Here is an 18,677-nt window from a genome sequence, read left to right on the forward strand (position 1 = left end):
CACACAGGACAACACACAGGACAACACACAGGACAACACACATTCATCCAGAACAACACACAGGACAACACACAGGACAACACACATTCATCCAGAACAACACACAGGACAACACACAGGACAACACACATTCATCCAGAACAACACACAGGACAACACACAGGACAACACACAGGACAACACACATTCATCCAGAACAACACACAGAACAACACACAGAACAACACACATTCATCCAGAACAACACACAGGACAACACACAGGACAACACACATTCATCCAGAACAACACACATTCATCCAGGACAACACACATTCATCCAGAACAACACACAGGACAACACACAGGACAACACACAGAACAACACACAGAACAACACACATTCATCCAGAACAACACACAGGACAACACACATTGATCCAGGACAACACACATTCATCCAGAACAACACACAGAACATCACACATTCATCCAGAACAACACACAGGACAACACACAGGACAACACACATTCATCCAGAACAACACACAGGACAACACACAGGACAACACACATTCATCCAGAACAACACACAGAACAACACACAGAACAACACACATTCATCCAGAACAACACACAGGACATCACACAGGACAACACACATTCATCCAGAACAACACACAGGACAACACACATTCATCCAGGACACCACACATACATCCAGGACAACACACATTCATCCAGAACAACACACATTCATCCAGAACAACACACATTCATCCAGGACAACACACATTCATCCAGAACAACACACAGGACAACACACATTCATCCAGAACAACACACATTCATCCAGGACAACACACATTCATCCAGAACAACACACATTCATCCAGGACAACACACATTCATCCAGGACAACACACAGGACAACACACAGGACAACACACAGGACAACACACAGGACAACACACATTCATCCAGAACAACACACAGGACAACACACAGGACAACACACATTCATCCAGAACAACACACAGGACAACACACAGGACAACACACATTCATCCAGAACAACACACAGGACAACACACAGGACAACACACATTCATCCAGAACAACACACAGGACAACACACAGGACAACACACAGGACAACACACATTCATCCAGAACAACACACAGAACAACACACAGAACAACACACATTCATCCAGAACAACACACAGGACAACACACAGGACAACACACATTCATCCAGAACAACACACATTCATCCAGGACAACACACATTCATCCAGAACAACACACAGGACAACACACAGGACAACACACAGAACAACACACAGAACAACACACATTCATCCAGAACAACACACAGGACAACACACATTGATCCAGGACAACACACATTCAACCAGAACAACACACAGAACATCACACATTCATCCAGAACAACACACAGGACAACACACAGGACAACACACATTCATCCAGAACAACACACAGGACAACACACAGGACAACACACATTCATCCAGAACAACACACAGAACAACACACAGAACAACACACATTCATCCAGAACAACACACAGGACATCACACAGGACAACACACATTCATCCAGAACAACACACAGGACAACACACATTCATCCAGGACACCACACATACATCCAGGACAACACACATTCATCCAGAACAACACACATTCATCCAGGACAACACACATTCATCCAGAACAACACACAGGACAACACACATTCATCCAGAACAACACACATTCATCCAGGACAACACACATTCATCCAGAACAACACACATTCATCCAGGACAACACACATTCATCCAGGACAACACACATTCATCCAGAACAACACACAGGAAAACACACAGGACAACACACATTCATCCAGAACAACACACAGGACAACACACAGGACAACACACATTCATCCAGAACAACACACAGGACAACACACATTCATCCAGGACAACACACATACATCCAGGACAACACACATTCATCCAGAACAACACACATTCATCCAGGACAACACACATTCATCCAGAACAACACACAGGACAACACACAGGACAACACACATTCATCCAGAACAACACACATTCATCCAGGACAACACACATTCATCCAGAACAACACACATTCATCCAGGACAACACACATTCATCCAGGACAACACACATTCATCCAGAACAACACACATTCATCCAGGACAACACATATTCATCCAGAACAACACACATTCATCCAGGACAACACACATTCATCCAGAACAACACACAGGACAACACACATTCATCCAGAACAACACACAGGACAACACACATTCATCCAGAGCAACACACAGGACAACACACATTCATCCAGAACAACACACAGGACAACACACATTCATCCAGAACAACACACATTGATCCAGGACAACACACAGGACAACACACATTCATCCAGAACAACACACAGGACAACACACATTCATCCAGGACAACACACATTCATCCAGAACAACACACAGGACAACACACATTCATCCAGGACAACACACATTCATCCAGAACAACACACAGGACAACACACATTCATCCAGAACAACACACAGGACAACACACAGGACAACACACATTCATCCAGAACAACACACATTCATCCAGGACAACACACATTCATCCAGAACAACACACATTCATCCAGGACAACACACATTCATCCAGAACAACACACATTCATCCAGGACAACACACATTCATCCAGAACAACACACATTCATCCAGGACAACACACATTCATCCAGAACAACACACATTCATCCAGGACAACACACATTCATCCAGAACAACACACATTCATCCAGGACAACACACATTCATCCAGGACAACACACATTCATCCAGAACAACACACAGGACAACACACATTCATCCAGAACAACACACAGGACAACACACAGGACAACACACATTCATCCAGAACAACACACATTCATCCAGGACAACACACATTCATCCAGAACAACACACATTCATCCAGGACAACACACATTCATCCAGGACAACACACATTCATCCAGAACAACACACATTCATCCAGGACAACACACATTCATCCAGAACAACACACATTCATCCAGGACAACACACATTCATCCAGAACAACACACATTCATCCAGGACAACACACATTCATCCAGAACAACACACATTCATCCAGGACAACACACATTCATCCAGGACAACACACATTCATCCAGAACAACACACATTCATCCAGGACAACACACATTCATCCAGAACAACACACATTCATCCAGGACAACACACATTCATCCAGAACAACACACATTCATCCAGGACAACACACATTCATCCAGGACAACACACATTCATCCAGAACAACACACAGGACAACACACATTCATCCAGAACAACACACAGGACAACACACATTCATCCAGAACAACACACAGGACAACACACATTCATCCAGAACAACACACATTGATCCAGGACAACACACATTCATCCAGAACAACACACAGGACAACACACATTCATCCAGAACAACACACAGGACAACACACAGGACAACACACATTCATCCAGGACAACACACATTCATCCAGGACAACACACAGGACAACACACAGGACAACACACATTCATCCAGGACAACACACATTCATCCAGAACAACACACAGGACAACACACATTCATCCAGAACAACACACAGGACAACACACAGGACAACACACATTCATCCAGAACAACACACAGGACAACACACATTCATCCAGAACAACACACAGGACAACACACATTCATCCAGAACAACACACATTCATCCAGGACAACACACATTCATCCAGAACAACACACAGGACAACACACAGAACATCACACATTCATCCAGAACAACACACAGGACAACACACATTCATCCAGAACAACACACAGGACAACACACATTCATCCAGAACAACACACATTGATCCAGGACAACACACATTCATCCAGAACAACACACAGGACAACACACAGAACATCACACATTCATCCAGAACAAAACACAGGACAACACACATTCATCCAGAACAACACACAGGACAACACACATTCATCCAGAACAACACACAGGACAACACACAGGACAACACACATTCATCCAGAACAACACACAGGACAACACACATTCATCCAGAACAACACACAGGACAACAAACATTCATCCAGAACAACACACATTGATCCAGGACAACACACAGGACAACACACATTCATCCAGAACAACACACAGGACAACACACAGGACAACACACATTCATCCAGAACAACACACATTCATCCAGAACAACACACAGGACAACACACATTGATCCAGGACAACACACAGGACAACACACATTCATCCAGGACAACACACATTCATCCAGAACAACACACATTCATCCAGGACAACACACATTCATCCAGAACAACACACATTCATCCAGGACAACACACATTCATCCAGAACAACACACATTCATCCAGGACAACACACATTCATCCAGAACAACACACATTCATCCAGGACAACACACATTCATCCAGGACAACACACATTCATCCAGAACAACACACATTCATCCAGGACAACACACATTCATCCAGAACAACACACATTCATCCAGGACAACACACATTCATCCAGAACAACACACATTCATCCAGGACAACACACATTCATCCAGGACAACACACATTCATCCAGAACAACACACAGGACAACACACATTCATCCAGAACAACACACAGGACAACACACATTCATCCAGAACAACACACAGGACAACACACATTCATCCAGAACAACACACATTGATCCAGGACAACACACATTCATCCAGAACAACACACAGGACAACACACATTCATCCAGAACAACACACAGGACAACACACAGGACAACACACATTCATCCAGGACAACACACATTCATCCAGGACAACACACAGGACAACACACAGGACAACACACATTCATCCAGGACAACACACATTCATCCAGAACAACACACAGGACAACACACATTCATCCAGAACAACACACAGGACAACACACATTCATCCAGAACAACACACAGGACAACACACATTCATCCAGAACAACACACAGGACAACACACATTCATCCAGAACAACACACATTCATCCAGGACAACACACATTCATCCAGAACAACACACAGGACAACACACAGAACATCACACATTCATCCAGAACAACACACAGGACAACACACATTCATCCAGAACAACACACAGGACAACACACATTCATCCAGAACAACACACAGGACAACACACAGGACAACACACATTCATCCAGAACAACACACAGGACAACACACATTCATCCAGAACAACACACAGGACAACAAACATTCATCCAGAACAACACACATTGATCCAGGACAACACACAGGACAACACACATTCATCCAGAACAACACACAGGACAACACACAGGACAACACACATTCATCCAGAACAACACACATTCATCCAGAACAACACACAGGACAACACACATTGATCCAGGACAACACACAGGACAACACACATTCATCCAGAACAACACACAGGACAACACACATTCATCCAGGACAACACACATTCATCCAGAACAACACACAGGACAACACACATTCATCCAGAACAACACACAGGACAACACACATTCATCCAGAACAACACACAGGACAACACACATTCATCCAGAACAACACACAGGACAACACACATTCATCCAGGACAACACACATTCATCCAGAACAACACACAGGACAACACACATTGATCCAGAACAACACACAGGACAACACACATTCATCCAGAACAACACACAGGACAACACACAGGACAACACACATTCATCCAGGACAACACACATTCATCCAGAACAACACACAGGACAACACACATTGATCCAGGACAACACACATTCATCCAGAACAACACACAGGACAACACACATTCATCCAGAACAACACACAGGACAACACACATTCATCCAGGACAACACACATACATCCAGGACAACACACATTCATCCAGAACAACACACATTCATCCAGGACAACACACATTCATCCAGAACAACACACAGGACAACACACAGGACAACACACATTCATCCAGAACAACACACATTCATCCAGGACAACACACATTCATCCAGAACAACACACATTCATCCAGGACAACACACATTCATCCAGGACAACACACATTCATCCAGAATAACACACATTCATCCAGGACAACACACAGGACAACACACATTCATCCAGAACAACACACATTCATCCAGGACAACACACATTCATCCAGAACAACACACATTCATCCAGGACAACACACATTCATCCAGGACAACACACATTCATCCAGAACATCACACATTCATCCAGAACAACACACATTGATCAAGGACAACACACATTGATCCAGAACATCACACATTCATCCAGAACAACACACATTCATCCAGGACAACACACATTCATCCAGGACAACACACATTCATCCAGGACAACACACATCATCCAGGACAACACACAGGACAACACACATTCATCCAGAACAACACACATTCATCCAGGACAACACACATTCATCCAGGACAACACACATTCATCCAGGACAACACACATCATCCAGGACAACACACATCATGCAGGACAACATACATCATGCAGGACAACATACATATACTTCACACAAACATTATGGGAACACCCTTAAATTTCATAGCAAATTTTCCTTCAGTAAATGCAACTTTTTGTGTGCACTGAGGGCACTTTAAATGACGTGTTGAGTCATGCATTTTTGCAAGTGCTTCATTTTTTGAAGAATTTGGTGAAATTGATTAAATGCTAAAACAGGAAAAAACTTGGGTGCAGAAAGACTCCCTCGCCATGTCAGATTCAAACGCCAAAACACAACAACCTAGTGCCCGTGAATGTCAGAATTCCCATGCAGTTGGTGGCAACTTTTTCTTTAAAAAGACACACACCAACGTAAGCGTATCAACCATCAGGAACCGCCTCAGAGCTGCTCATTTAAGGTCACGTCCAGCTGTACGTCCTCATCTTCGTCCTCATCACCGAGCTGCAAGACTTGCCTGGGCCAGGGCACATTTGAGATGGGATAATCAACAATGGTCCAGACTCTCTTCACTGACGAGTCCCGTTTCTGTCTTGAGCATAATGATGGAAGGGTAAGGGTTATGAGACGTCCTGGAGAACGTTATGATGATGCCACTGTATGAGAAAGAAATAGGTTTGGCGGTGGCTCTGTGATGGTATGGGGAGGCTTCAGTTTGCATCACTGAGCACCTCTCTATCTTGTTCAAGGCAATACGAAGCACAGTTGAACAACATTGGTCCAGGAGCAATCCTGCAAGATGACAATGCCAGACCACATCGGGCTAGAGTCGTTAGAGACTTCCTGCAACAGAACAATGTGACTGTGATGCAGTGGCCAGCATATTCATCGGATTTGGCTCCGATTGAGCATCTTTTGGATTTTCTGGGACGACGTGTCAGGGACAATCATGGAGTTGCACCAGCTCTTCAGGTTCTGGTTCAGTGGCTCCAAATGGGATGACAGGCGATTCCACAGGCTACCCTTCGCACCCTTGAACGATCCATGAGGGGAAGATGCACCGAATGCATCAATCAACGTGGAGGACACACTCGCTATTTACATTGTGATTTCCATTTTTGACCCCCATTTTCTTATTCGACTTGTTTTTGAGTGCTTTTCAATGACAGCTACCTGTAAATGTTTTTGTTTTGAAGCTTGATAATCTGCTAATGAACAATTGTAATGATACGATCACATGTCATTAAATGTTCCTTTTTATAACAGAATATTTTGGTGTTCCCATAAGTTTTGTGTGTAGTATACATACAGGACAACCCACTTTCATCCAGGACAACCCACATTCATCCAGGACAACCCACATTCATCCAGGGCAACACACATTCATCCAGGGCAACCCACTTTCATCCAGGACAACACACATTCATCCAGGACAACACACATTCATCCAGGACAACACACATTCATCCAGGACAACACACATTCATCCAGGACAGAAAATGACAACACACATTCATCCAGGACAGAAGATGACAAGTACTAACTCACCTCTTGTACAGCTTGTGTACCAGCTGGACTTGGGCTGTGAATCTCATGTCCTCGTTGATCTTACTCTCACACTGCAACACGCAACATGGATGCTACGTAACAGATGGTCTAACACCCTGATGCAGGAGGATGGTCTAACACCCTGCTACAGGAGGATGGTCTATCCTGCTAAAGAGGACGGTCTGACTGTCCCTGCTAAAGGAGGATGGTCTGACAGTCCCTGCTACAGAAGGATGGTCTAACAGACCCTGGTACAGGAGGATTGTCTAACACCCTGCTACAGGAGGAGGGTCTAACACCCTGTTACAGGAGGATGGTCTAACATGATACAGGAGGATGGTCTAACTCTGGTACAGGAGGATGGTCTAACATCCTGCTCCAGGAAGATGGTCTAACAATCTGCTACAGGAGGATGGTCTAACAATCTGCTGCAGGAGGGTGGTCTAACATCCTGCTACAGGAGGATGGTCTAACACCCTGCTACAGGAGGATGGTCTAACATCCTGCTCCAGGAGGATGGTCTAACAATCTGCTACAGGAGGATGGTCTAAAAACTGTTGCAGGAGGATGGTCTAACACCCTGTCACAGGAGATGGTCTAACATCCTGCTACAGGAGGATGGTCTAACATCCTGCTCCAGGAGGATGGTCTAACAATCTGCTACAGGAGGATGGCCTAACATCCTGCTCCAGGAGGATGGTTTAACAATCTGCTACAGGAGGATGGTCTAACACCCTGCTACAGGAGGAGGGTCTAACACCCTGCTACAGGAGGAGGGTCTAACACCCTGCTACAGGAGGATGGTCTAACACTCTGCTACAGGAAGATGGTCTAACACTCTGCTGCAGGAGGGTGGTCTAACATCCTGCTACAGGAGGATGGTCTAACACTCTGCTACAGGAGGATGGTCTAACATCCTGCTCCAGGAGGATGGTCTAACACTCTGCTACAGGAGGATGGTCTAAAAACTGTTGCAGGAGGATGGTCTAAAAACTGTTGCAGGAGGATGGTCTAACACCCTGTCACAGGAGGATGGTCTAACATCCTGCTCCAGGAGGATGGTTTAACAATCTGCTACAGGAGGATGGTCTAACACCCTGCTACAGGAGGAGGGTCTAACACCCTGTTACAGGAGGATGGTCTAACACCCTGCTACAGGAGGACGGTCTAACAATCTGCTACAAGAGGATGGTCTAACACTGCTACAGGAGGATGGTCTAACACTGCTACAGGAGGATGGTCTTACACCCTGCTACAGGAGGATGGTCTAACACTCTGCTACAGGAGGATGGTCTAACACCCTGCTACAGGAGGATGGTCTTACACCCTGCTACAGGAGGATGGTCTAACACTCTGCTACAGGAGGATGGTCTTACACTCTGCTACAGGAGGATGGTCTTACACCCTGCTACAGGAGGATGGTCTAACACTCTGCTACAGGAGGATGGTCTAACACTCTGCTACAGGAGGATGGTCTAACACTCTGCTACAGGAGGATGGTCTAACACTCTGCTACAGGAGGATGGTCTTACACCCTGCTACAGGAGGATGGTCTAACACTCTGCTACAGGAGGATGGTCTAACACTCTGCTACAGGAGGATGGTCTAACAATCTGCTACAGGAGGATGGTCTAACAATCTGCTACAGGAGGATGGTCTAACACACTGCTACAGGAGGATGGTTTAACACCCTGCTACAGGAGTATGGTCTAACACCCTGCTACAGGAGGATGGTCTAACACACTGCTACAGGAGGATGGTCTAACACTAACCTTCCAGCTGGAAGGGGGGATGATCTGACACATGCCAAATGGCTCAGCCTGCTCCCGGATACTCTCAATGTACTGGATGGGATCGCGGAACTCCTCCTCCGAAGGGCGGAACGTCGGGACCTCCATCAGACTGGACAGGTCAGCCTTCAGGGCGGAGTCCGAACGACTCTGTTTCTCAGGACTGCCAAGTTTCTTTGAACCTGGAATAAAGATGGCATGACTCTTTCAAACCTGATATTTCTTTATCACTGACTTAAAGGTTGCGAGTGAGACGACCTCCTCTTCTCAATATTGTACAAATACGTCCCCACTCCCTGCAACCCCTATGTTGCCCGCTCACCCCTTTGGGTTTCCTCCAATGACCACCCACCCCTGTCCCCTCCCCGCCTCCTCCCTCCACCTACTGACTGCCCACCTGTGTTGCCTCCATCTACCTGTCCCCTCCCCACCTCCTCCCTCCACCTACTGACTGCCCACCTGTGTTCTCTCCATCTACCTGTCCCCCCCCCTGCCCCCCCCCCCTCATCCTCCATCCACTCACTGACTGCTCACCTGTGGGTTTCCTCCCCCTCTTCGCTGCCTCCCCCTGCCCATCCTCCTGTTTGAGCCTCCTTCTCTTCTCAATAATCTTGGACAGCATCATCTGGTCCCCCTTGGTCTTCCGCAACTTTTTCACAGCCGACAGTCGTTTGCTTGCCACAATCTTGGCGGGAGACGAGACCACCTTCTGGATGGAGCTCCGCGTCCTCATACCGACCACCTTCTTCTTCCTGCCCGAACTCTTCTCCTTTCTCTCCTTCACACTCTGCGGCCTGGGACTTGACACCTTCCCGAAAGATACTTCATCATCATCATCGTCATCATCACTGTACATTTGAAAGTCCTCTTCCTCTGGAACGAATCGTGGCATATCTGTCACGCCACCTCCTCCCACGGGACGAGGAGCAAAGTTCCTCTTCCTCCCCACTGGTCGACTAGGACGGGGAAGCGTTATCGTCACTTCTTCTTCCTCCATCTCCATTACCCTTCTCCTCTTCTTCTTCGCTTTCATGGCTTTAGTGAGTTCCTTCAGCCTCACGCTACTGCGGCGAACCATCCTCTTCTTGCGAGGGTGTTCCTCCATCCTCCCACTCTTCTTCCGTGTGCCCTCATCCACTCGTCCGCCTTTCTTTGTGTCATGAGATCTCATTTTCAACTTGCCTTTCAACAAAGCTGTTTTCTTCATTGCTCTCTCTCTAAATTTCTGCTCAACCAATTCTTTCTTTCTCTTTAGCCTCTCTTTGAGACTTCTGGAGGTGTGAGCAGAAGACTTCCTGTGGAGGGAGACTGGGTCCACAGGCTTGAAGGAACTGTGGGAGGACTGGCAACACAAAGCAACCGTACGATCAATCCACATGAGTCATAACAAGAGGCAGATCTACCAGCAGGGTGTTATCAATGCTCCACTTACTTTAGTTGTTTTAGAAAATTGATTACCAATAGATAGATGATTTACAATACAAATATTGGATGATGGTAGAATGTGGTTCTACATTATATTACTTCTGACCTTCACATGGCAGCAACCATGGTAACTCTTGTAATAATGGTAATATGAACATTGTGATAACTCAAACATATCTACAAACAACTATTGAACATACTTTGTCTTAACATAAATAATAACAAATAAAGAACAAAACACAAGAAAAAAAACTGACTGCAAAAACAACATCAGCCCAGTGGGGTTTGACCTGACTGTGAGCACATGCATGGAGTCAAACCGTCAAACATAGAAACACGAACACCAAGCACTTCTTGAGTCTGTCATCCGGACTATGTTTTGACCAACAAACATGCTAATTTCAAGGTCCTCACAGGACATATGTGGGTACAGTAAAGTAATGAAATGGTGAAGTGTCCTTTTCTGTAAGATTTAATGATTCCTTAAATTATAGGAACTTTACATTTCTTGTCAAGAATTTGGTACAGTGAATATTGTAGATGCAATGGGTTTTTTCTGCATCCATTCTATACATGTGTGCATACTGGACTCACATGTTTGCGTTGTGTAAAATCCTGCTTCCTAGTTCATGGGGACACATGTTTGCGTTGTGTAAAACCCTACTTCCTAGTTCATGGGGACACATGTTTGCGTTGTGTAAAACCCTACTTCCTAGTTCATGGGGACACATGTTTGCATTGTGTAAAACCCTACTTCCTAGTTCATGGGGACACATGTTTGCATTGTGTAAAACCCTACTTCCTAGTTCATGGGGACACATGTTTGCGTTGTGTAAAACCCTACTTCCTAGTTCATGGGGACACGTTTTCACTATGATATAACACAAAGCCATGCATCAACGCGAACAATGTTGAAGAAACAGATAAACAAATATTGACAATTATAGTCTGTTGATGGCCGAGTGTGAGATTATTCAGCAATATCACAGCAGCCTGTAGTCAGCAAAATTATATATAAATATATATCAAGGATATATCACAACAGCCTGTTGTCAGCAATATCCAGGATATATCACAACAGCCTGTTGTCAGCAATTGAGAGATATATCACAATTATATACAACAGATACATCATGTCATTCAATGGTAGAAAATACAAAAGAATGAACTTAGACTTCAGATTTTCTCATTAAAACCTTTTTCTCGATATCCTTGAAAAGGAAAGCTGCTGTCGTTGAGTAAAATGACACAATTACAAAATTACAAACCGGTACAACAAACAGTGGAAGATCATGCCCCAAATACAATCCAATGTTCCTTAAAGGGCAAGTAAACTCAACATGGCAACTGTGCAGATTCTAATACTTTAAGGCACACTTAATCACAAATGCTTGACCAAAATTATTTTGAAATAAGGAAATGGGGGGAAAAACACACGTGAAATCATCCCCCAAACAAAACAATCTGCCACTGAGGGGATTCCCCTCACTGGGGTTAAAACAGGTTCCCAGTGTTTGCTCATCTGTTGGATTGCCGTCGGAAAGGAGCGAGGGCAGCAGGTGGTTTATTGGGGTGTTCCTACTTGTCCAGCACCTGGTGTTATATGTACAAATTCACCCGAGCCTGGTGATTGTGAGTGAGTGAGTGAGTGAGTGAGTGAGTATGGTTTTACGCCGCTTTTAGCAATATTCCAGCAATATCATGGCGGTGGACACCAGAAATGGGCTTCACACATTGTACCCATGTCAGGAATCGAACCCGGGTCATCGGCGTGACGAACGAACACTTTAACCACTACGCTACCCGACCGCCCCCCTGGTGATTGTGAGACAGTAGGGGATTAAGGGAGGCATCACATCTGACACAACAAATAATGTTCACATACACTATAGTGAGGGAAAACATGTAAAACACACATCAATGAGAGAGTGAACATATGAATCACTTAGTATGATTTGGGCTGTAAAAGGAATTAGAAGCAAGAAACAGTCTTCCACTGGTTTATTTACAGTCTATTCCCAATTCAAAGAGGTGTCAGCACTTAGTGTTTGCCGGATACCACCTCAGGATTAAGAGTGGACATCAAACTTTCATTCACTGGACATGTTCCCAAAGAGGATGCCCAACCACCATCAACCAAAGACGACTTTGTCAGGAAGCACAGTAACATGTCACTGAGCAGGAAGCACAGTAACGTGTCACTGAGCAGGAAGCACAACAACATGTCACTGTGCAGGAAGCACAACAACGTGTCACTGAGCAGGAAACACAACAACATGTCACTGAGCAGGAAGCACAACAACATGTCACTGAGCAGGAAGCACAACAACATGTCACTTAGCAGGAAGCACAACAACATGTCACTTAGCAGGAAGCACAACAACATGTCACTGAGCAGGAAGCACAACAACATGTCACTGAGCAGGAAGCACAACAACATGTCACTGAGCAGGAAGCACAACAACATGTCACTGTGCAGGAAGCACAACAACGTGTCACTGAGCAGGAAACACAACAACGTGTCACTGAGCAGGAAGCACAACAACATGTCACTGAGCAGGAAGCACAACAACATGTCACTTAGCAGGAAGCACAACAACATGTCACTTAGCAGGAAGCACAACAACATGTCACTTAGCAGGAAGCACAACAACATGTCACTGAGCAGGAAGCACAACAACATGTCACTGAGCAGGAAGCACAACAACATGTCACTGAGCAGGAAGCACAACAACATGTCACTTAGCAGGAAACACAACAACATGTCACTGTTCATTTTTGTGTCGAACATTGTTATATAAGTGTTACAAGCATCCGCCGGTCCCGCACAGTGTTTGATATGACCCCCCAGCTTAAACACACACAATGGCCAGATGCTGGACAAGTAGGAAGTCACCGTTTATTGCAAACATCAGGACGTTAGTAAGAAAATGAAAGTTACTGAGTGTTAATTGCTCTTTTAATTATCCACAATATCAACATCCAAGGTGACATTTCACACATTCAACAATGTATACAATATTGGTATTTTTGTAGGAGCAGAAAGGTGAAACTGTATATGTAGAGCTGCAAGAATCCCATATCAGCCAGCCTGTGTCACGCACGCTTCGCGGGTCCCTTAGGCCACACCTCCTTGTATTAGAAGCCGATTACAGTGAGAGTGTGACTCCAGCACTTTACGTGGACATTGAAGTACTTTTACGAATATATTGTATCTAGGAAAATTGATGTTCGCAACAAAATTGCATTCATGTTTTCTAGTTCACTTGCCCTTTAAGTGACCTGTTCACTGACCTCACATACACCACATGCCATAACACAGGGGGGTGGAGGGAACAGCCGCCCAGCACCATACACTGTATTCTGATCTGACAACTGTACTTTGTCAACAGTGGTTGCTGAACACAGGGAGGAGAAGAGAATAACAGTGACAACAGACTGGTCCACACACACTACAGTAGGGAGGTATTGCAGCACAGCAAGCAGATGTTCAAAAGCAGAGCTTCATTCATTCCTGTCAACATCAGCCTAATTCGGCATTGTTTAATAGTTTATAGAAAATACTTCAGCATTATGTAGCGGTGTACAATTAATATTTCAGCCTTATGTAGTAGTGTAAGTAAATATTTCAGCCTTATGTAGCAGAGTAGAGAAAATATTTAAGCTCATGTAGCAGTGTACAGTAAATATTTCAGCCTTGTTTAGCAGTGTACAGTAAATATTTCAGCATTGTTAAGCAGTCTACAGAAAATACTTCAGCCTTATGTTGGTTGGTTGGTTGGTTTGTTGTTTAAAGCCGCAATAAGCGATATTCCAGCTATGTGACGGCGGTCTGTAAATAATCGAGTCTGGACCAGACAATCCAGTTATTAATATCATGTGCATCGATCCACGCATATGGGATCAATGACATGTATCAACCAAGTCAGCGAGCCTGACCATCCGATCCCGTTAGTCGCCTTTTACAGCATGCATGGGCTGCTGAAGACCTATTCTACCCCGGGTCTTCACGGGTCCTTTTGTAGCAGTGTCAACTTAATACTTCAGCATCATGTAGCAGTGTAAGTTAATACTTCAGCCTTATGTAGCAGTGTAAGTTAATACTTCAGCATTATTTAAAAGTCTAAGTATATACTTCAGCATTATGTAGCAGTGTACAGAAAATATTTAGGCATTGTTTAGCACTCAACAGAAAATACTTCAGCCTTATGTAGCATTTTACCTTTAATATTTCAGCACAATGTAGCAGTATACAGTAAATATTTCAGCACTGTTTATCAGTGTACAGTTAACATTTAAGCATTGTTTGGCAGTGTACAGAAAATATTTCAGCATTAAGTAGCAGTGTATAGAAAATATTTCAGCCTTATATTAAAGTGTCTAGTAAATACTTCAGCCTTATATGTAATAGTGTAAAGTAAATATTTTACCATTAATTTGTTTACAGTAAATACTTCAGCCTTATGCAGCAGTGTGCAGTAAATACTTCAGCATTATGTTGTAGTGTACATTACTATTAGCCAACCATATAGCTCCATTCTCAGTGACACTCTATGCAGTGTGTGAGACAATCTGGAGTGTCATGTCACACCGTGTGTGATGTGTTATGTGACACCACGTGTGATGTGTTATGTCACACCGTGTGTGATGTGTTATGTGTCATGTCACACCATGTGTGATGTGTTATGTGTCATGTCACACCATGTGTGATGTGTTATGTGTCATGTCAAACCATGTGTGATGTGTTATGTGTCATGTGACACCACGTGTGATGTGTTATGTGTCATGTCACACCATGTGTGATGTGTTATGTGTCATGTCAAACCATGTGTGATGTGTTATGTGTCATGTGACACCACGTGTGATGTGTTATGTGTCATGTCACACCGCGTGTGATGTGTTATGTGTCACGTCACACCGCGTGTGATGTGTTGTGTCATGTCACACCATGTGTGATGTGTTATGTGTCATGCCACACCGCGTGTGATGTGTTATGTGTCATGTCACACCGCGTGTGATGTGTTATGTGTCATGTCACACCGTGTGTGATGTGTTAAGTGTCATGTCACACCGTGTGTGATGTGTTATGTCATGTCACACCATGTGTGATGTGTTATGTGTCATGTCACACCACGTGTGATGTGTTATGTGTCATGTCACACCACGTGTGATGTGTTGTGTCATGTCACACCATGTGTGATGTGTTATGTGTCATGTCACACCATGTGTGATGTGTTATGTGTCATGTCACACGGTGTGTGATGTGTTATGTGTCATGTCACACGGTGTGTGATGTGTTATGTGTCATGTCACACCATGTGTGATGTGTTATGTGTCATGTCACACCATGTGTGATGTGTTATGTGTCATGTCACACCGCGTGTGATGTGTTATGTGTCATGTCACACGGTGTGTGATGTGTTATGTGTCATGTCACACCATGTGTGATGTGTTATGTCATGTCACACCATGTGTGATGTGTTATGTGTCATGTCACACCGCGTGTGATGTGTTATGTCACACCATGTGTGATGTGTTGTGTCATGTCACACCATGTGTGATGTGTTATGTGTCATGTCACACCATGTGTGATGTTATGTGTCATGTCACACCGCGTGATGTGTTATGTGTCATGTCACACCATGTGTGATGTGTTATGTGTCATGTCACACCGCGTGTGATGTGTTATGTGTCATGTCACACCATGTGTGATGTGTTATGTGTCATGTCACACCGCGTGTGATGTGTTATGTGTCATGTCACACCGCGTGTGATGTGTTATGTGTCATGTCACACCGCGTGTGATGTGTTATGTGTCATGTCACACCGCGTGTGATGCGTTATGTGTCATGTCACACCACGTGTGATGTGTTATATGTCATGTCACACCATGTGTGATGTGTTATGTCACACCGTGTGTGATGTGTTATGTGTCATGTCACACCATGTGTGAGGTGTTATGTGTCATGTCACACCATGTGTGATGTGTTATGTGTCATGTCACACCATGTGTGAGGTGTTATGTGTCATGTCACACCGCGTGTGATGTGTTGTGTCATGTCACACCATGTGTGATGTGTTATGTGTCATGTCACACCGTGTGTGATGTGTTATGTGTTATGTCACACCGTGTGTGATGTGTTATGTGTCATGTCACACCGCGTGTGATGTTATGTGTCATGCCACACGGTGTGTGATGTGTTATGTCACACCATGTGTGAAGTGTTATGTGTCATGTCACACCGCGTGTTATGTGTTATGTGTCATGTCACACCGTGTGTGATGTGTTACGTGTCATGTCGCCTACCGTGTGTAATGTGTTATGTGTCATGTCGCCTACCGTGACTCGTCTTGTTCTTGATTCCCATTCTTCCCGCCTCCTCCACACATTTCTGAACACTGTATGGTGGGGGACAAAGGGGGACAATTTCAGCTGTGGCTCGCACAGGACAAACTTCTATGTTGGTTTTCTTGGCACATTTTTTAAGCGGAACCCTCTGACGTGCACCAATGTGCGTCGGTGGATCAATATTGGTTCTGGATTCTCTTGGTGCAGTCAAACTGTGGGACTCTGTGTGTGGCACACCACTGGCTGAAGGTCCTTGGCTCGGAATTGGCTCTAAGCTGTGTTGGGAAGCACTAGCAGTGTCGGGGGAACAGACTCTCAGATTGACCACAGTATTGGTCTCTAAGTTGTGTTGAGAAACACTAGCAGTGTCGGGAGAACAGACTCTCAGATTGACCACAGTATTGGTCTCTAAGCTGTGTTGGGAAACACTAGCAGCGTCGGGGGAACAGACTCTCAGATTGACCACAGTATTGGTCTCTAAGCTGTGTTGGGAAACACTAGCAGCGTCGGGGGAACAGACTCTCAGATTGACCACAGTATCTGGTCTCTTATCCAGCTGGAGACAGTGAAGGTCAGATTTATCTGTGACCAAGGTCATAGAGTTTGTCGGCTTTGCTCCTGAAGAGGACCTTGTTATTTCCATCAGCTTCTTTTCTTGTTTGGTGACCTGTACACTCTGTCCAAGGTCTCCTGATGTGTCTGTGTACAGAGTTTCTCGGTTCTGGCCTCTGTGTGTTGCCGAAATGACACTGGGCAATCCCACCCTACCAGGTTTGTTGGAGGATGTTTTAGTCCATGTTTTCGGCTGTTTCCCCAACTGTTTGCTTGGTAAAAGATCACGTCCTTGTTTCCAATGGCAGTTCTCAACTGATTTGGACATCGCTGTTTCAACCTTTTTCACTTTAGGCTTTTCACTTT

At 44.7% G+C, this 18,677-nt stretch overlaps 1 protein-coding gene across 2 annotated transcripts in view; it reads right to left on the reverse strand.

Moving 5' to 3' along the window:
- The window catches only part of LOC139454587 (protein Jumonji-like), a 52,387-nt gene that overhangs the window by 19,819 nt on the left and 13,891 nt on the right, over nt 1-18,677 (reverse strand). For both annotated transcript variants that reach the window (XM_071236393.1, XM_071236392.1), the window contains exons 7-9: nt 10,520-11,327; nt 9,968-10,167; nt 8,196-8,266 (exon numbers count right to left, since the gene is read on the reverse strand). In XM_071236393.1, the coding sequence (XP_071092494.1) occupies nt 8,196-8,266; nt 9,968-10,167; nt 10,520-11,327 (1,079 nt within the window). The remainder of the gene's footprint in view (nt 1-8,195; nt 8,267-9,967; nt 10,168-10,519; nt 11,328-18,677) is intronic.

The sequence above is a fragment of the Haliotis cracherodii genome, unplaced genomic scaffold (genome assembly GCF_022045235.1).
Source record: "Haliotis cracherodii isolate W230 unplaced genomic scaffold, xgHalCrac1.p SCAF_10, whole genome shotgun sequence".
Classification (NCBI taxonomy): Eukaryota; Metazoa; Mollusca; class Gastropoda; order Lepetellida; family Haliotidae; genus Haliotis; species Haliotis cracherodii.